At 38.9% G+C, this 20854-nt stretch overlaps 1 protein-coding gene across 1 annotated transcript; it reads left to right on the forward strand.

Moving 5' to 3' along the window:
- Window positions 1-37: 37 nt before the first annotated feature.
- DDX21 (DExD-box helicase 21) lies at window positions 38-19555 on the forward strand. The gene is made up of 15 exons (XM_036923991.2): window positions 38-208; window positions 2211-2651; window positions 3194-3269; window positions 3953-4131; window positions 5548-5665; window positions 6921-7106; window positions 8158-8303; window positions 8984-9133; window positions 9513-9674; window positions 10855-10974; window positions 12165-12238; window positions 13818-13977; window positions 15144-15278; window positions 15785-15829; window positions 16426-19555. The coding sequence occupies exons 1-15, from the start codon at window positions 122-124 to the stop codon at window positions 16693-16695; spliced, it is 2349 nt and encodes a 782-aa protein (XP_036779886.1). The 5' UTR covers window positions 38-121; the 3' UTR covers window positions 16696-19555.
- The last annotated feature ends 1299 nt before the right edge of the window (window positions 19556-20854 follow it).

Genomic DNA, 20854 nt, shown 5'->3' on the forward strand with positions numbered 1-20854 from the left:
TTCCGCAGGAAGTGCGCCTGTACAGGAAGTGACGAAAGCCAGGGTGGCTGAAGGGCTGGGACGGTCCCTTCTTCTCCACGCGGTGAAGAGACAGGTCGCCCTACGGAGCTTTTGCTGAACGATGCCGGGAAAACTCCTTAGTGACGCGGATTTGGGATCAGACACGACCGTGGAAAAACTGGAAATGCCGCGAAAGCAAACTGAGAAGGTACCGCCGAGGGTCGGGGACCTGGGGCTAGGCAGGACGAGGGTCCCGGCGCGGAAAGGAGCGGGGTGTAGGAGAGGAGGGGTGCCGCAGCCCGGCCCGAAACCGGCGCGGTCTCTGAGGGCCGGGTGCTCTGAGCGGGCGGTGGGAGCGCGGAGCGCGCTGGGTGCTCTGGCCCAGTGGCCCAGCGGCCCAGCGGGTCGGAGCGGCAGTGAGGCCGGGTGCCCACGTGGTCCTGGAGGCCGGGCGCCCCGCGCTAATGCGCAGGCTTGGACGTTCACAGCTGGGCCCCGCGTTGTTGGCTCAGGCTCCGACCCAACTCCGGGCGTGAGCGCGAGCGGAGGAAATTGTAAGGCAAGGTGAGGACCGACGCTTAGACTAGGTTCGCGAGACCCAAAACACATGCACACGTGGGCGGCGTATGCATTGACATTCTTTTTTGCCCTAGTAAGGGAGGTGCAGTTTGTTTTCCGGTAAGCAGATGAAGTAATTCAGTGCCTTAGAAGGTGAGGAAATTCAGCTGCCCTTAATGTTTATTGACCAGATTTCCCATGGAAATGTAAAGCCCTGTTGTGGTGCTAACTGTACACTATATTCGTGATAGACGCCGGCAGTGTGCAGTAGTCTTAAATGACTTTGATATCTGTCTGCCTCTTTGCTGTTGCTTCCTTGGATAGTGATTTATTTAACTGTGACTGACACTGTTCTGCGATAAGGTCAGTAGGAACAAAGATTGTCCCAGAATTTGTGTTGTACGTGACTTAGGATTTTATTTCCTTGTTGTTTCTGGGTCTTTTTGATGGGCAGCTTTTACAGCAACGATTGATATTTTGGCCTCTTAGGAAGCCAGAGGGAACACAGACTTCTCTCCACAGGTGGGGAGGAAATGGTCCAGGTTTAGCTGCCCTTTGTCAGTGAGTATGTTAAGCTGTGGGTTGCTCACATTTAAGAGGGCCGTGGCCAAACTTCAGTACATTCCAAAAGACACCGTTGGGATGGGAAATCCACTCTAATTTGGTGGAAACAAGGGATGAAAAAACTGAAGTCTTCGGGAGCAGACCAAATTATTTTTTCAAATGTCTGAAGGACTGTCATGTGGAGGAGATTATCCTCATCCATGATTTGAGAGCAGAGGCCAGGCCTGAAGTTTCAGGGAGGCAGATTTCAGCTCAATGTAATAGTTTACATAGTTTTGGGATTGGCCTGGGTTTCTGCCATAGAGGTTTTAAGAGAGGCTAACACACCTAATTGTTTTCAGTAATATTAAGTAATTAAGCTTTCAGTAATAAAAGTTGGAGAGGGTCAGAAGTTTCAGGTAGGAGCCATAGTCTAGTTTGGTTTTGAGGTTTCACCCATCCCATTTCCTTGTAACTTGTGTGGGTCTTCCCCCGCCTTTTTCTTTAAATTGTGTATGTCTTTTTTTTTACATGTTGGGTGATAAATTGTGGGTGTTTAGAGCTTTCTGGTTCCTAAAGTGTCTCCATAAAGTCATTTGTACTTGTGAGCTAGGTGAGACAGATATTATGAATCCATGTTTTACCTGTATGGGAATTCCAGCATAGAAAGGAAAGAAATCTGCTTAACATCATCCTTCTGTGGACATATATGGCCTTATTACTCCTGATCAGGATTAAGTCAAACTGTACTTGATGATTTTCTGTGGTAGTATTTAGAGCCTATTGGAGCATCCTAAGAGTCACCCCAAATACTTATGATAATTTGATTTTACAACTTGTTAGACAAACATGAATATTATTAAGAGGCATTCTCTTCCAAACCAATGAAATTATTGATATATACTGTACTTATTTCCATATAGCTAAGAGATGGTACTAAAAAGCATTATTTGATGTTGCCTTATCATAAAGTGAAAGTACAATGTTGAAAAATGCCCCCAAATTATGTTTCTCATAATTTTGTGATCTTGAAATACTCCAGAATTGAGGTATTATATAAATGTATAGAAGCTTTGTTGAGTGTTTATATTTTTTAAATTTATTTTTAGAAAGGCAGAAAAGGGAAGACAAAATCTAATACTGAAGAGGCAACAGAAGTAAAGGAAGAAACTATTTCCCCCAAAGCTAAAAAAGTTAAAAAGAAAGCTGTACCTTCTGAGGGTGACATGACTTCTCCTAAATCCAAAAAGGCAAAAAAAGAGGAGCCATCTCAAGATGACATCATTTCTCCTAAAACCAAAAGTGTGAAAAAACCAAAGGAGCCCTTAGAAAATAAAGTTGTTTCTCCTAAAACCAAAAAAGTAGTAAAAAATGAGGTGCCTTCTGAAGAACTTGGTGCTCCTAAGCCCAAGAAGATGAAGAAAGAAAAGGAAATGAATGGAGAAATTGGGGAGAAGAGCCCCAAACTGAAGAATGGATTCCCTCATTCTGAATCTGTCTCTAACTCCAATGAAACTGCCAGTGAAGAAAGTAACAGTGAGTTAGAGCAGGTAAAATTGCATCTTAATATGTAGAATGTACTTTCATTGTTTCAGTTAAATAGGTAGGTAATTGCTACACATGTTATTTAATAAGGGGAGGAAATTTGATGTGTCCCCACTTCATGGGATTCCCTTGAACTGCATGCAGGGTGAGACTTCATGTTTAAAATTGCAGTGTCCAAATGCCTCCTTTGCAAATAAGTAGATCTATTTAAGTTTAGGAATCCTAGATAGCACAGAATATTGCTGGTGTAGAATGGCTGTGGAATAGTTCTTAGTTGAGACTGCATCTACATTCACTAGCCAGACATAGTATTTATGCAGTATATGTTTACTACACATTTTTGTTCTGTTAGGGTTTTAATAGATTATTATATATAGATTATTACGTTTCCTTTTTGGATCTTGATTTACCTACCAAGGCTTTGTGGGTTTTTTTTTTTGTTGATTCGGAAGAGATGTTTTAGAATGGGCTCTTTTGTTTCTCAGAAGGCTTCTCTGTATTAACATATATGGGTAAAGTTATTGATTTCTGTGGCCTTATTTGATAGGAAATGTCTGTGGAACAAAAAGAAGGAGCTTTCTCTAATTTTCCCATATCTGAAGAGACTGTCAAACTTCTCAAAGGTAATATTCTTGGAAATACCATCTAATGTTAGGATATGTTATTTGGAAGCCCTCCACTGTTTTTGTTGTGATGAACTATGCTGCAACCATGTGATGGAGTAGATCTATATTGTTCTGTATAAAACTGTACGAGTGATGGCTTTTGCTGCCAAACAAGTAATTAAAATATTTTCAGTACAATATGTATATTCAGAAGTGTAATGACTGAGTGCTGGTGCAGTTAAATAGTTGATGCTATGTGAGTATTTTCTTTTTTGTCCTCTTCCATTTCTTGAGGCATCTCTAGGTTAATGACACCAGCTGACGCTGAACTCATCCTGGCAGTATGCCTGTAGTCACAGAGTTCCCACTAGGTGTTTTCTGAATTGGGGATGGCACAATCTGGACTGCAGAGCACCTAGTTTTCAGGCTTATATTGACCTATGGATGAGATTTCATGACAAGTGACTTAATCTCTCAAAATAATAAATATTATTATTTGGTGCTTTAGAGTTTGTTGATATTTTTCAGTCAAGCAGATCCTTTCCTACCAGAGTATTTTTGAACCTGACTTTGTAGATGTTGACCAGAAGGTAGAATTCCTTAATTCTACAGGGCCAGAAGCATAGGTGTGCTTTGGTCCTCCTGTATGGCTGGGATTTTAAGGACTGCAGTCTCAGATAACATGGCTAATTTGTTCACAGCCCGTGGGGTGACCTTCCTGTTTCCTATACAAGCAAAGACATTTCACCATGTCTATAGTGGGAAGGACTTAATTGCACAGGCACGGACAGGAACTGGGAAGACGTTCTCCTTTGCCATTCCGTTGATTGAGAAGCTTCAGGGAGAAATGCAGGACCGGAAGAGAGGCCGTGCCCCTCAGGTAAGGTCTTCCACATAGACCTCAGGGGCTCCAAATCTGCACAGGAAAACCATCTCTTGGGCACAGCTTACATGCCTTATAGCTTTTTGTTGGGTTCTCCTTAAAGCCTCTTTCACTGGGAGAGAAGCGGGTATTTCAGATATTTATCTGAAGGTAGTCCAGGATAATTCTTTCAAGACGGCCACAAACCGTAAATATGTCTAAATATTTAATCTGTCTCATATTTGTGATCACCTGTATTATAAATTCCCATCATGTTCCCTGTCTCTGGGCCTCACAGATTTTGGTCAAGCATCTTTGACCATTTTTGTTTAGATGGAGAAAGCATGTTTAGTAGAGATGCATGAAGAGGAGGGGCACTTGGAAGTAAGGAGGCCAAGCCCCTTATCGGGATGGTGCTCATTCAGTTCATTTCTGGAGAATGTGGCATAACAAACTCTATCCTCACTGAAATGCCTATATTGTCACCTTGGCTGTGGGCTCTTGGACCTGACATTCTGGCTCCATCTCACTTGTTCACTGACCTTCCAGTGTCCATGGCACCTTGTTGATTCATTGTTTACTGAAAATATAAACAAATGCAACAGTAAACAAATTATTCTAGTACCAGGAATAATACCTGGCACACGGTGGATGTTCAGTAAATGCCGGTTGGATGAACACAGTAGGTTGTTCATAAATCATAGCTGTAGTGGTTTCCCATAGTGGATCTATAGTGGTTTCCTGTTGGATGTCCTCCTGGATCAAACTCAGAGTGCTCTTGGATGCAAAGCTCCTCACCATGTTGGCCCTGCCTTGCTTGTCTGTCTTCATTCTACTTCAGATTCAGTGTAGTGGTTCAACTACAGGTTTTGGAGCCCTATTGCCTGAATTTAAATCCAGGCTCTGCCTCTTAGGCTTTTGGTTTCAGAAATCTTGTGTATTATTTTAGGTATTATAATACAGTTGTACAGTACCATTGTAGGTCAGTAACTTGAAATAATTAAATGGCAGTAATCCATATTTCCATATTAAGCATTTAGTGTAGAGCTTGAGACATAGTAAAAGCTCACATAATTAGCTCATGTTACCATTAGCAGTGTTACTCCTTGCTCATGTTGTTCCTTTCCTGGAGCGCTGTTTTTCAAGTACGAGCAGCTCCGTAAACCCTCCCCCAATTCCTCTAGCCTGCTCCATGCAACCCACCTTTGGGCACCCGCTTCTCTTCTGATTGGTAAAATCAGAAGCTTTTCTCCTGAGCAGATTTGTCAGGAACCATATTTTTGATCCTTCAGCACACAGTACATTGTAAAGTACATAATAGATTTTTGAAAACACCTGGTAAAATGACTTGACCCTTCTGGTCAATTCCAAGTGTGTTAAGAAGCAAAATACTGCATAATACTTTGAATTCAGTGATTAGTTTTTCCTTTTCAGGTACTGGTTCTTGCACCTACAAGGGAGTTGGCAAATCAAGTAAGCAGAGACTTCAGTGACATCACAAAAAAACTGGCAGTGGCTTGTTTTTATGGTGGAACTCCCTATAGAGGTCAAAGTAAGTAAATTCAAAAGTGAGGAAAGGAAAAATGCCATCCATTATTGGATGCCTTGATTTAATTCTTCTGACCTTGACATCTGTCTTTACGTGGTCTAGTTATTTATGATGGTTTTCTTTTGTCATTATTGTTTAAAGATGGTCGCAAACATGGTCCTGCATGATGCGGTGTCAAATCCTGTACACAGTTCTCTGGGCATTTGTAATATCTATGTTTCTTTCTCTAAAGGCTGCACAGGTGTCTTACCGAACCCAAGAAGAAAGAGTCCAGTTGGGCCCTTGGAACTAGAAAGTTGGAATTCAGAGTTAATCTCTTTAATCTGTCAAGAATGTGGATCTGCCTCTTTTTGTGTCCTTGCTTCCTTTTTGTTGCAGATAGGCTTTCTTTTTTCTAGACCCAAGGACCAAAAGTTACAGTCTTTGCTGTAGTAGTTTCCACTACTCTCCAGTTCAAGACCTTAAAGCTTTACTCTGTAAAGCAGATAAATAATTCAGGAAGACAGGCACAAAAAGTCTTAGCATTGCCTTAGAAGGCTTGTGATTATTTCTTTCCAGTTTTTGTTAAATGAACATAGGCTTTGGTACCAGGTGTGGTTTTGAATTTAACCTCTGCCCACAGAGTGGCTATGTGATTTCTAAGTTCAAGTTGCTTGATTTTTCAGCACTTTGGTTTGCTCGTGTAAAGAAAGAGCATTACTAAACTCTCCTGCAGGGGGTGTAGTGAGGATTGCATTGGATAATGTATGTGGAGTGCCTACGGTAATCCCGAGACTGCAATAGCCACTCGGTAAAAAAGCTGCATTATTACCGTCTCACCTCAGTTACACTGAACTCCCATTTTCCTGAATGTCTCTGTACCTTGTTGGAATCCTTGCCCCTCTATCCTGTCTCATTCACTCTATATCTGCTTACTTACCTTAATGAAAGTTTCTATTTCTTTAAGATTGTTATTCTCGCTTTGTGAAAACATGGCACTTTCTACCAGCCAAGGAAGTCATTTCCTTCCTGGTGCTACCATCTCACCCTGGTACATTTTTTTGTTAATGTCATGTAATATACTAGATTGCCACTTCTTACATGTTTTTCCACTAGATGAAGGAGTCCTTGAGTATCTTTTTTTATCTTTATTACTTAGTGTATTACCTTTTACTTGTAGTTAATAAATACTGTAGAATAAAAATATATTTAATTGGTACCCTAGACTAATAAAAGGACTTTAAAACCCAGCATATCTTATCATTGATGTTCTTTATAGTTGAACGCATGCGGAATGGGATTGATATACTGGTTGGGACTCCAGGTCGTATTAAAGATCACCTGCAGAATGGCAAACTAGATCTCACCAAACTTAAGCATGTTGTCCTGGATGAAGTTGACCAGATGTTGGATATGGGATTTGCTGATCAAGTGGAAGAGATTTTATGTGTGGCATATAAGAAAGGTAACCTCCAAATTCGAGGAAGCCATAAAAGGGTTTGGAGGAAGCGTGGTGATAAGAGTTAAATGAAGCCTTAAGAAATTGGGAGGTGACTTATTTTATTCAGGAAAACTTGATTTAAGATGATTTATCACTTAACTACAATGGGGAAAATGGGAAAGTAAAAAAAGAAAAATTCCATCTACCAGCTTGGTATACTTTGCTTTGGTATATTTCTTCCTAAATTTGTGCCATTGTGTTTACATGTGCATATTAATCTTACTGTACACATAAAAATTTGGCATTAATACTTCATGAAGTTGTTGTACCATGATTTTATTCCATCTACATATTTTAATTTTTAGACAATAAATAGTTCTACCTGCAGACATTCTTATGCAGATGTAGCTCCTTTATAAATCAGCACTTGGAAATATTTCTTCAGGATAGATTTCCAGAAGTGAAATTAAAGTTGAAAGGTATAAAGAGTTCGTGCTCCTCAATATACATTGTTAAATTGCTCTCCAAAAGAGTTCTGCCCACTCAACACTGCCTGAAATACATGAAAACGCAATGGGATTCTAAGAGCAAGTTTTAAAAAATTGGGACTGGGAAGCTTTTTAGAAACTGATCTAAAAGAATGAATAGACTGGAATTCTAAACTCAAAATAATGGGAAAATGCTAGGGCGTATAGATGAGCAGAGAATCTGTTCTGATGTTTGTTACAGATGTTTGCTTAGTGATCTAAACTGTTGGTTACTGGGCTTGATGAGTTGGTGTCTTCCAGTTGGTCTCATTGTAACGGACAGATTTCCCGTGTGGGTCATCAAGGCTAATGGTCAGAAAGCAAACTAACTTTAAAGTACTGCTGGAACCTTTACATCAATTATTTAAGCAGTACTTCTTTGGCCATTGGGAATCTTTTTGTATCTTTCATTTTTATGTCCCCGGTGCCTGTCTTGGCCTCAAGTGGTTGCTATAGAATATTGTTGGACCCTGGAAGAATGGGCAAGCTGGAATACTATGTGGGCTTCTTTGGGATATTTATGCTGACCCTTCTTTCCTCCCCGAAAGATTCAGAAGACAATCCCCAAACACTGCTTTTTTCTGCAACTTGCCCTCATTGGGTATATAATGTTGCTAAGAAATACATGAAATCTACATATGAGCAGGTGGACCTGATTGGTAAAAAGACTCAGAAAACGGCAATAACTGTGGAGGTAAATGATTTAGTTGTTGGAATTAGTCATAAGTTGTATACCATTTTTTTCCTGTCCGATAGAATTAAGACTGATAAATACAAACTATTCTTCCAGATGAATAGTAAATTCATGTGAAAAGCCAAGTAAAAATGTATTTCTGTGTGAGTTGTATATGGTATCTATGTTTTCTAAATTTCGTCGTCTGATAGCCTGATTTCAGAATCTTTTGGAACCTAAAACCAAGTTGTACGAACAGAAAGAAATTACATCTAGAATTTAAACACTAGAGGGCAGCACGGAAACCTAGTGCTTTGTGTTGAGGCCGATAACCTGAATTGTTTCATCCAAGGAATAGACCTGTACGGTAACTGGCTGCTAATTGCATGTGTATGTGGATGAAAGGACAAAACACAAACTTTCTCGTTAGTTATTTGGTTTCCTGTAAGAATCTAGGGAGTGACATTTCTTTCTCTACATTTTCTTGGCTAAGTCGGAAAACAGTTAAGAAGCCAGATGCTCTTTGGAGAAGGGGAAAAGCCCTCTGCTTTTTCATGGTTTAGTTTTCATCTAAACAGTGATGGCAGCAGTCTGCTCCAATCAGGCCTAAACCATTGCTCCTAGGACCATTAGTACTGAACAGGTGATTCCAGGTTCTGGCAAGGTTTTAGTGAATAAATTTTTTTTCCCTCTCTTACAAGCATCTGGCTATCAAGTGCCACTGGACTCAGAGGGCAGCAGTTATTGGGGACGTGATCAGAGTGTATAGTGGTTACCATGGGCGCACTATCATCTTCTGCGAGACCAAGAAAGAAGCCCAGGAACTGTCACAGAATGTGTCCATAAAGCAGGTTGGTCTTCCCCCATTTCCTTCGGGGAGGAAGCATCTTTCAACTAACAGTCCAATATTACATGTTAGAGGTTACCTAATCCATCAGTCTCATCCCACAGATGAGGCAGTGGTGGCTCAAACCAAGGCTACATGGACAGACTGAGTTCGGTGTCACTTGTCTGGTGTTCTGTACCTTGTGTAGTTGGATACAGTCGATTTAATGACCAAGGAGTGGAAATTTTGAGGCTTGTCTATGTGAGGTCCATGTTTTCCCTTTTGCATTGTTTTCAGCAAAAGGATGACCAAAATAAGTATGTCTTTATGGGCCTCGCTTGTGATTTTAAAAATACTTGAATTGTTGGATCTGGTATTCTTAGACCAGTGTATTTCTTTGGCAGGATGCCCAGTCATTACATGGAGACATTCCTCAGAAGCAAAGGGAAATCACTCTGAAAGGTTTTAGAAATGGTAATTTTGGAGTTCTGGTTGCAACCAATGTTGCTGCACGTGGGTTAGACATTCCTGAGGTTGATCTAGTTGTACAAAGTTCTCCACCAAAGGTAAGTGTTCTGTACTATGATGAAATTTTGTTGGTTTTTTGGGTGCTAAAAGAAAGTGGAAGTTGTATCATTTACTTTGATGTGGTTAGTAATAGCTGTCACTTGGGTGCTAAGATATGAAGAGTGATTTTCAAAACAAACCTGCCATGAGGCCCTCCCCTCCAAACTAACAGTCGAGGAGAAGTGTAGTCAGTGGCCAGAGTTGGGAAGATAGTTTTCTGGTTCAGGGGAGTCCTGTTAGGCTTCAAGGAGGTAGTACAATTTTAAACTGGACTTTCAAGGTAGGTAGGACTTAGATGGGGTGGGGATGAGATAGATAAACTCATAAGCTAGAGGATAGAGAGGAGAGAAAAGGCCTGTAGTTAACAGCCTCCATGGTTAAAACTGCTTGGGTCTGTGTGGTGGTGGGAACCTCTAAAGAGGGCCCTGAAGCAGAGTTTCAGTGGTGTGGACAGTGCTTCACATAAATAAAAGCCCATTTTCATTACTTCCAGCATGAGGATTCCATAACCTCCCCCCCAGATTGGCAAATCCCTCAAATTAAAGGTTATTTACAACGACAGAAAAAATACCTGGTTATTGTGAAGTCACCAGTTGTTAAAAAGGAAGTCCCATTAGGTTGTAACATAGATGTCTTTTAAATGCATCTACTCCTGTGCTTTCCAATGCGATAGCCACAGTTACATGGCTGTGTAAATACTTGAAATGCAGCTAGTCCAAATTGATGTGCACCCTGTGTAAAATGCACAGTGGATTTTGTTATAGTCTAGACTTTCTATTATGAGCACTGGACTTGGAAGACTTATGAAAAAAGAATATAAAATATCTGATTAATACCTTGTTTTATATAGGTAGCATATTGAAATAAAACTCTTAGGTATATTGAACTAAATGAAATACATTATTACAATCAGTTTAACCTTAAAAAAATGTTACTGGTTCCTACAAAATTGAAGATTGACATTACCTGTATTGTTCTGTTGGACAACACTATTTAGATGATGCTTTTTGCAGATTTGCCCACAGGATAGGGACCACTGTTCGTCACAGCTCTTTAAATTCAAATGCTAAGGAGTCTCCCCAAACACCCTCAGGTAGTAACACGCTTGGCCCTTTACATGGGCTGCTCAGGTCTCTGTCTGTTTTTGCTCAATGTCACTCATGTCTTTTACTTTAATAGGATGTGGAGTCCTACATCCATCGCTCTGGACGAACAGGTAGAGCTGGAAGGACGGGGATTTGCATTTGCTTTTATCAGCACAAGGAAGAATACCAATTAGTACAAGTGGAGCAAAAAGCGGTAAACTGTTTTAGCCTTCATTCTGTAAATGTTGAATTCTAGAGTCAGTCTTTAGTTTCTTTATTCAATTTTTATTAACTTTAAAATATTTTTTGTTTCTGGCATGGGGCCATGACTGAAAGCTTGTCAGATACATCTTGTTTTATATATTGTTATAATGACAAAAGACCATTTTGAAATAACTGCATTTGAAAGCAGTGGTTTTATTTTCATATTTAAAATTACAAGGGGTGTTTTTATGTTTGAAAGGTAATTTTCAGACAGTGATGGCATGAGCATACCAGAAATATTTAAGCATAGATAAGTAGATTATAAGAATTGCTTGGAAACCAAAAGATAACAATATGTCAAAAGGATAAAGTTTAAAATGGGAGAGAAGAGACTAATTTTCTCTACAGGATAATTCTGTAAGGAAGTTCTCAGGTGGGAAAGTCCTTCTCTGGGAGATGGAGCTTAATCTCTCCCCTTGCCCTTGAGTGGACTGCTCTTGGTGACTTGCTTGCACAGAGTAGAGTAGGCGGTTGGGTGGGGGTGGGGGCAGGGTGGAGGACTTGACAAGGCAGAAAGCAGGCACTCCTTGCCTGGCCAGATGACCATGGCCAGTGTCAGTGGTAAGCATGTGCCCCTAATGACGATGTGATAAGATGGGTATTCACACCTAGTCTTCCCCAAAACCCATAACCCCAGTCTAAGCATGTGAAAAACCTCAGATAGCCTCTTACTGGGGGACAAAATTCTACAAAATACCTGACCAACACTCCTTAAAACTGTCAGGTCATGAAAAACAAGGAAAGACAGAAACTGCCACAGAGGAGAGGATCCTAAGAAGACATGATGACTAAATGTAATGTGGCATCCTGAATAGGGTTTTGGAAAAGAAAAAGATTTGTGAAAAAACTAGTAAAATTCTAATGAACTCTGGAGTTAGCTGGTAGTGTGTAGCAATGATGGTTTCTTAGTTGTGACAGATGTACCATACTCATAGCAGTAGGGAACCTCCGTGCGCAGTGTATGGGAACTCCTTGTAGTATCTTTGCCACTTTTCTGTAAAACCATTCTAAAAGAAAAAGTTTACCTTTAAATATGTAATAAATATGTTTGGTGAGTATAAAAAAATTAGAGGAGTACTAATCTTAGTGTAAACAGTTGATGGCCACATTGTACAGTAAACTGTGGTTATTTTCTCATAGGGAATTAAATTTAAACGAATAGGTGTTCCTTCTGCAACAGAAATAATAAAAGCTTCCAGCAAAGATGCCATCAGGTATGTTCCCTGTCACTGCTGTGGTCTGTTCACTGCATGTGTCAGTGCCAGGATATTTGGCCTCTTAAATTTTATTTCCTTTATTTATTGTTTTTAACAATTTATAACCTGCTTGTTATAAAAATACTTAGGCTGTGCTGAGGTAAAATTTTATAAAGTATAAACCTTTATTTCTATTCATTCCCACCCAATCCTATTCACCAGAGGAAACCACTGTTAATAGTTTGATTTGTCTTGGGCGTTTAAGACAGATAAGAACTGTGTCTTAGATATGATGTAGGTGGTTTCCACCTGAGAATTGAGTAGATTGGATCCACAGATTATATTCCCAATCTTTATTAATCTAGTGCCCCAAGGTAGGAATGAGCTGAATATTTCTTAAATTGTAGTTAATATCCAGATGGCGAGGATTAGACTAGTAGTGTTTGTCATTGGAGGTGTTTCTGGCATTTGGGGCAAGAGAATTAGTAATTGTGTGGATTGTTCTACCTGTAGACAGATACTCAGCTGTTTAGCATCCCTGGCTGTGCAGTGTGGCTGGGGATGAGCAGGATTAGCAACATGACAACCCAAAAGATCTTGGCTGTTTTCCAGAAGTGTCCTAGTAGTGAGCTGCATCTCATGCTTAAGAACCACTGAGTATGAACACCATTTTTAGAGGGCTTTCCACAATTATTACAAATAAGTGAAATGCTTATTTAAAGCCCAGGAGTGGGATCCTTAACCAAAGGAAATGCTGGATATTAGCATATTAATGGCTCGGGAAAGTTCTTCAAATGAAAAGAATGTAACTCAGCATTTTATTTTAGCCAGGCATGTTTTCTTTAAGTAGCCTGTAGACAATTTCCTACAATGGCAGTTAAGGAAATTTAGGTTTGATAATTGGGAAGGAGGAAAGAGACAAAGATGCTCGTGGTGAATGAGATCACCCTTAGAGGAGCAACTCTTCCAAAAAAGGCTGCCTCGAGTCGTCTTATTCATGCTTGCCCTGGATGAACTCTCTCAGCTTGGAGATGTGACATTCATACCACCAAGATAATAATGACTCCCTAACAGATACATAGTCTATAGTAAAAGTCCATACCATCTTTAACCTGATTTAGTTAGGAGTCTTTTTTTTTCATTCAGAATGTAAATAACTGTAGTATTTTCCAATTTTAGAAGTAACACATACTTATTGTAAAAAATGTCCAACATTTATTGACATCATTTTTAATTGGTTGTATGACATTGCACTGTGTCTGTTTTGTGATTTGACCAGTCTGTAGGAATGCACATTTTAAAATTGTTTACACTCTTCCTATTTTGTAGGTAGTGCTGTGGTGAACTTCTTAATATTTGTTTTGTTATTTCCTTGGGATAAAACTTGCTGTGGTTTGATGGTAAAATAGAATTAGATATAATCAGAGTTGTAGATTACTACAGAAATGTGATGATTATATACATAGCATCAAAACACTGTGTTATATGAAAAGCTTGGTTTGAAAGTTACTGATTTATCTTGAGATGTAATTGCCTTGAAAATGAAACCTGTCTACCTCTGTCCTTTCTTCTGACAATTACACTCTTAAAACTGTAGGCTTTTGGATTCAGTGCCTCCCACTGCCATTGGTCACTTCAAACAGTCAGCCGAGAAACTGATAGAGGAAAAGGGAGCTGTGGAAGCGCTGGCAGCGGCACTGGCCCATATTTCAGGGGCCACATCAGTGGACCAGCGCTCCTTAATCAACTCAGATGTGGTAAGGGTTCCTGTCAAATTTCTGACACCTTATAATTTGAAGTTTGAGTGGGATTTGAAAGGGTTAAACTTCTCATTTGTTTTAACTCTTGCATTAAGGTGGATATATAAGCAAACCTAGAGACAGAAAATGGATTATTCGTTGCCAGTGTCTTGGTGGAGGAGGGAGGGGAATGGCAGTGACTGCTAAGGGGCATGTGGTTATGTTAGGGGGGGCGTTGTGTATTTTCCTCAGTTCTTGTCCCTGCCACAACAAAGAATTGAAGGACAGAGGCCCACCTATAACAACATCGTAAAAGGCAACATAGTAAAAAATCCTGCCTTCTCCTATGTTGTTCATAGGTGGGCCTTTTAGCAGGCTAGGTAAATTTTACAATGGCATGGTCTACTTGACACAATGAAGACATGGGCTGTGCTCAGATACTTTTCCTTTCTGGGGAATATTCAGACATTCAAGGCCAAGTTCTCCTGACCTTTTGAGCTTTAATTGATTAACTCATTAACTTAGACTTTTCTGGCTTTCTAGTTTTAACTGGTTAACTGAGTTCTTTCTAGGGAGTTTTACTGCTCTTATTCTCTTTCCACCCCGCTCATATCTATTTTCCTGCCTAACAGTTTCCCTTTTGGGGATAATGAAATGTTCTGGAATTTTAGATAGTGGTGATGGTTGCAAACCTTGTGACTATACTAAAAATATCTCTGAATTGTATACTTTAAAATAGAGAATTTTATGGTATATGAATTATATGTCCATTTTATGAACACGTAAATGCATGTGATATATTTAGTTAGCTTTACTAGAAACTTAAGAAGGTGTATGCTTTTCTCTTTTTAGTTGAAATTTTTGAGATAATTGTCAGATCATAAGTAGTTATAAGAGATAATACAGAAAGATGGTACACTTTACACAATTTCCCCCAAGAGTAACATTTTACAAAACTATCATATACAGTTGGGTTGCTAACACTGGCACAATCCACCTTTCTTACTCAGAGTTTCCTGATTTTACTTGTACTAATTTTTGTGTGTGTATGGGTGGATGGGGGTGCGATATGGAGAGGTGGATGCTTTTAGGGAGAATTTTTCCAAAAATACTTCAGAAACACGAGGGCAAGTGTTTATCAGTTAGTTTTAGAGACTTTAATTTGTTCCCCCTTCTTCTATAAGGGCTTTGTGACCATGATCTTGAAGTGCTCAATTGAAATGCCAAACATTAGTTATGCTTGGAAAGAACTTAAAGAGCAACTGGGTGAGGAAATTGATTCCAAAGTGAAGGGAATGGTGTTTCTCAAAGGAAAGCAGGTAAGGAAGGCTGGGACCTTTGTCATGAGCTCGCTTGGTTCAGTAGCTTTATGTGGGCAGTAACATTGTATGGTGGCTTCTCCCAGTCCTAACGGGGAGATGCTGCATTTTTCCGCTATATATAGTCTTCCCTGGGCAGTGTCATCCATGACCCTCTGTTGCCACTGAGTCACTGACAACAGCCCACGTGTATCTCTAGCGTGAATCATCTGCAGGCAGTACCAGACCTGAGGATCCAGCTGCTTCCCTAACATCTCCATCCAGATGGGGTTTATTAAACAACTTAAAACTAATTCAAAATTTAAAAGCTTTTTTTAATCCTTGGCCTTTTGCTATTGTGCTTTTGGGGAGGTATCATGTCTAGGCCTTGGTCTAAAATCCATCTAAAATTAATACCTGGGTGGTGGTTTTTGTATATGATACCTGCTCTTTTGCAGTATCACTTACTGTGCATTGTATAATTCTAGTCAAAGGCTGGTTTAACTTGCATTTGTTTTGTTTTCTAGGGTGTTTGCTTCGATGTGCCCACTGCAGCAGTGCCAGAAATACAGGTGTTTTTTCTTTTGGATTTTGCAGTTACCGTATCTAGATTGTCCATTATTGAAAATACAGAATAATAGAAAGGGAAACAACAGCTCTAGGCCCTTTACTAAAAGTTAAGAATTAAATTTTAGTATTTTTTTCTCCTTTCCTTTTTATTCTGCTAGTTTTCTTATCCAGCCTACCAGTTTTCCTTTTTTTCTTCCCACAGGGTTGTGAACAATACCCAGCTTCTCGTTATGTATTACATGGGGTTTACATAGGCATTTTAATTGCTGTGTTTTCATTCAGTATTGCTGTGAGAAGTGTGTTTGTACAGGGTGTATTTATATGTTTACTACCTGACAGCTATGGGTGCTCTGTAGCAAAAGCATTGAGTGTGTGATACAGTGATGATGGTATAGGGAAATTTATTTTCCCACACTTCAGCAACTCTTAACTTTTTGGGCAGGAAGGTTAGTATTTTTGACCAGTGACCTTTTAAGCACTTAGGTTACCAGTCTACTTTTTCTTTAGAGAAAGGGCAAAACTGTCATCTTTCTCATGCCTTTTCAAACCAAATTCAATAAAAATCAAAGCAAGTAAAAACAAAACCATTTCTCAACAGGAAAAATGGCATGATTCACGGCGCTGGCAGCTCTCTGTGGCCACAGAGCAACCAGAGCTGGAAGGACCGCGGGAAGGATACCGAGGCTTCAGGGGACAGCGGGAAAGCAGCCGAGGCTTCAGGGGACAGCGGGATGGAAACAGAAGCTCCAGGGGACAGCGAGAAAGAAATAGAAGCTTCAGAGGACAGCGATCAAGTGGTGGCAACAAAAATAACAGATCCCAAAACAGAGGCCAGAAACGGAGTTTTAGTAAAGCATTTCGTCAGTAATTTAGAGGATTTATATGGCCAAAACAATTGTGTTTGTCAACATTGAACTGAATATTAGTTTTAATACAAAATTAAAAGCACAGTGTATTTCCTTCCTGACCACTTGCCCCAGTACCCATCTCTTCCAGAGGAAGAAGTTTAATCTGAATTATTTCATATGATGATTACCATTTCTAACTTTACTGCTACTTCTGTATCAGGTTTTCCTTTTGAAAAGATGTGTGAATTCATTACATTTTTATTCTAATGTATTATCTATAGATTACAAGGTAAAATCAAGCATGTATCTGCCTATACTTTTTAAAAGTGACCTGTCTTTATACTTAGAAGTCTCTTAATAGTGTCCTTCCCTAAATTTCTATGGGGAATGCAACAGTCCTTGGAGAAGCACTTTGAGTAGCCGCAGCTTTGCTGTGTAATTGCTGTTCCTCAGCTGTCTGCCTAACAGTGGTCTTATGTTGAGAATTAATACTGAGCAATGTTTTGAAAAAAGATTTCAAAGTTAGCTAGGATGTAACAGTTTATGCTAGCATATGATCTCGTTTAAAGGATGGTGATGCATTTGGTAGGAGACATTATATAGATTAGCCATTGTGTGCATTTTTATACATTTTTAGCTTCTCAGTATAAGGTGATTCATGCTTCAGTGAATTCTTCACAGATTTTATCTGTCTATGTATGTGTGTGTATATATAAAGAAATATTTTAGAAAGGAAGTATCCCTGAGGAATTCCAAACAGGTAAGATGGCCCCATAGCTTTCTTCATAAGGAAGGAGGCTGGATAAATGGTGCTTGATGATAATGTATTCCACTTCCTATTGGAAGATTAACATTATTTACCAAGAAGGAATTAAGGGAGTAGGGGCCAGAGATTTGCATTGCTGAGTCAAAAAACCCACTGAAAATATTTTTCACATGCAAGAAGGAAACCGTTTGTATCTGTTGAGGGCAAAAAGAAGAACCAGGAATGATATATGCTAAAGCATTTTTTTTTTAAACTAAGGTATCATTAATAAACGATCTTACAAAGTTTTCACAGGAACAACGTGGTTTCAGCATTCACCCATCCCCCACTCCCACCCCCACTATTGCAGTCACTTGTCTATCAGTGTAGTAAGATGCTATAGAGTCACTAGTCTTCTCTGTGCTGTATTGCCTTCCCCAAGACCTACATATATTGTGATTGCTAATTAAAGTGCCCCTTAATTCCCTTCTGCCTTTCTCCCCTTCCCTTGGTTACCACTAGTCCCTTGGAGTCAGTGAGTCTGCTGCTGTTTGGTTCCTAAGGTTTTGCCTTGTTGTTATATGCTACAAATGAGTGAAATCATTTGGTACTTGTCTTTCTCTGCCTGGTTTATTTCAGTGAGCATCGTACCCTCTAGCTCCATCCATGTTGTTGCAAAATGGTAGGATTTGTTTTCTTAAGGCTGAATAATACTCCATTGTGTATATGTACCACATCTTTGTCCATTCATCTGTTGATGGACACTTAGGTTGCTTCCATATCTTGGCTATTGTAAACATTGCTGTGGTAAAACTGGGGTGCATATACTAAAGCATTCTTTTAATGATGAAAACTGAATGGGTTATTAGTGTTTCTAGAGGTTAACTTCTGATGTGCAGACTGGGATTTTTAGGTAGAATGATGCAAATTAGTTTCTCAAAGGCCTAGTTCCTATAGCAGCAACGTAGGATCTGTTTCTAGTAGACTGCTATTCTATTGAAAGGTTTTGGCTGCTTAGGGACTTCATCTGAAGACAGACTGTACGTGGTTATTTTAAGTTGTTGCTTTGAGAGAACTGAAGAACTTAATATAGTAGCCCTGGCCAGATAACTCTGAGTTCTCAAATACTTCTCTGGGAAACTTTCTGCATGGTGCAGGAGCTCAAGTGTGGCGTTGTCTTCTCACCTTAACTCCTAGAAATTCTGTACTGAGAATCTCAGGGAATAAACATGCTAGAAGTTAAAATACATGGCCTGTCTTGTTCTCATTTAATTATTTTGAACAACTGAAATCTTTCTTGGCCCTGGTTTCTTTTCCTTGATTAGGTTTTTATATCTAATTTTCTTCACCTAATCACTTTACAGTAAGAGACTCAGATAGCCAACTCAACTCTGACTCTTGAGTCAATGTCCTTTTTCTATTCAGACTTCAGTTCTATCCTTGAATCCTGACACAATGTTTCTGTGTTCTCAGAAATTTTCTTGGCTTTTATTCCCTGATGCACTTGACAGTTTTATTTTTTTTCCTACTCAATGGCTTCCCATTGAGCCACAGGGATTTAGGGAAAGATACTTGACAGACAACTCATGTGCCTTGTGGATTTCAATTTATTCTACTCCAGTTTTGCTCAAATACTGAGCTTACTTAGTAACCAAAATATTGCACAGTTTGGATAGGAATGGGTACCTTTTGAAGCAGGTTAAAAGGATGCTATCAGTCCTTCAGGAAGGAACAGCTAAAACCTTGATATGGGTTAGCCTAATGAAAAATAATTGGGCATAAATCAAGAGTAAGGAGGAAGATGAATGGAATTTCACTTTAACGTTATTTTAAAGAAAATGTGGCTGTTTTAATAAGTGAAGCTAAAGTTTCTTCTGGATCCTGGACTTCAAACCATATAATTAGCCACTGTTTGGCTTATTGGACTAGCCTGAGAAATGCTATCCTTTTTACTATTTTCTACAGAGAAAATATTTTCCAATCAAATAGCTCAATGAACTTTAAAATACAATCCACTTTTATGTTGGAGCTTCTGTGCTGCAGTTTTCTTTACAGTTGTATATAAAATGTTTTTACTGTAATGAGTTAATGTGTAAAATACTGCTTTATGCAATAATAAAGATATTAGTACTTATGATTTATGGTTTTGGTGACTTTTTCCCTAAAAGTTGAAAATAGTTTGAAATTTTTATTTTAAAAATAATAAATGATAGGTATAAAAGCCCAAACAGGAGAAAAAACGAGCAAGTAATAGCCTGTATCTAAGCTTTATGTGAGCACCTCTTCCAGGAATTTGTTTACAGAATGGGAATCGTACATCCACTTGGTGAATTGCTGTTTTCCTCTCAGTTTGTGCATGCTTTTCTGTAAATGTGGATCTGTATTTTTGATGACTACATAGCATTTCATCATACAGATGGACCCCTATATATTTAAGCAGAACTCTAGATGGCCATATTGGTTATTTGTAATTGTTCCATATTATAAGCAACCCTAAAATTAATGTCCTTTGCCTGTCTGATTGTCACTTTAATATAAATTTTCTAAGTAGAATTGCAGGATCAAAGGGAACATATTTTAAATTTTGGTGAAAGTTACTCTCAAAAGCAGTACCAGTTTACCTTCCTGCCCATAATATATGAGAAACTGTTTGCCCACAATACTTGCACAGTGGATTTTGGCTTCCTTTTGTCAGTTTGCTAGGTGCAAAATAATACTGTCATTTTAATTGAGGATCAGTATTTTGCATTTATTGGCCATGCATCTTTTAAAAATTACCTTATATGTGTGTTTTTTCTATTGGGTTCTGTCTTGCTGATAAGAATTCTTTATCAGCAACATAACATACTTTTGGATATTTTCATTGTCTTACAACTGTGGGGTGTTCTGGTGTAAGAAAGTTTTTTTAAAACATGGTTGTAACTATCAGTCTTTTATCATTTCTAGTTTTCATGCTTAGAAAAGTATTCCCAACCTCCAAAGTTAAAAAATAATTCATCTATATCTTTTTCTAGAACTCTTGATTATATTTCAGTCTTTATCTGGGATTTGGTTCATTCATTCACCGAGAATCACTAGGGATCTAGCTTTATTCTTTCACCTTCCAGTGACTAGTAATTCCACACCATTTATTGAGTAATCCATTTTTTTCCTCACAGGTTTTTAAATACTGTTTTTATACTTAAATTGGTGGCAATTTTAATACTTTAAAAGTATTGTTACGTTCCTTTCCTTTGGAATTGCATAGAATTGGGAATCTTCTCCAAGAGTATGCTTGTTACTACTTGTAAATTTTTTTTTTAAGTTTAATTTTGAAATAATTTTAGACCTACAAAAATTGTGCAAAACTGGTAGAAAAGATCTTGTATATCTCCATCCAGTTTCCACCAGTGTTAACATTTGTGTAACCATGATATGGTGATCAAAACCAGGAT

The sequence above is a fragment of the Manis pentadactyla genome, chromosome 8 (assembly GCF_030020395.1).
Source record: "Manis pentadactyla isolate mManPen7 chromosome 8, mManPen7.hap1, whole genome shotgun sequence".
In the NCBI taxonomy this organism is placed as follows: Eukaryota; Metazoa; Chordata; class Mammalia; order Pholidota; family Manidae; genus Manis; species Manis pentadactyla.

Excerpts from the sequence above, each read along its gene's own strand:
- DDX21 (XM_036923991.2), top strand. The coding sequence starts at position 122 with ATGCCGGGAAAACTCCTTAGTGACGCGGATTTGGGATCAGACACGACC. Across the intron at positions 9,675-10,854 it reads TACAAAGTTCTCCACCAAAG|GATGTGGAGTCCTACATCCA; the intron begins GTAAGTGTTCTG and ends TTACTTTAATAG. Across the intron at positions 10,975-12,164 it reads TACAAGTGGAGCAAAAAGCG|GGAATTAAATTTAAACGAAT; the intron begins GTAAACTGTTTT and ends ATTTTCTCATAG.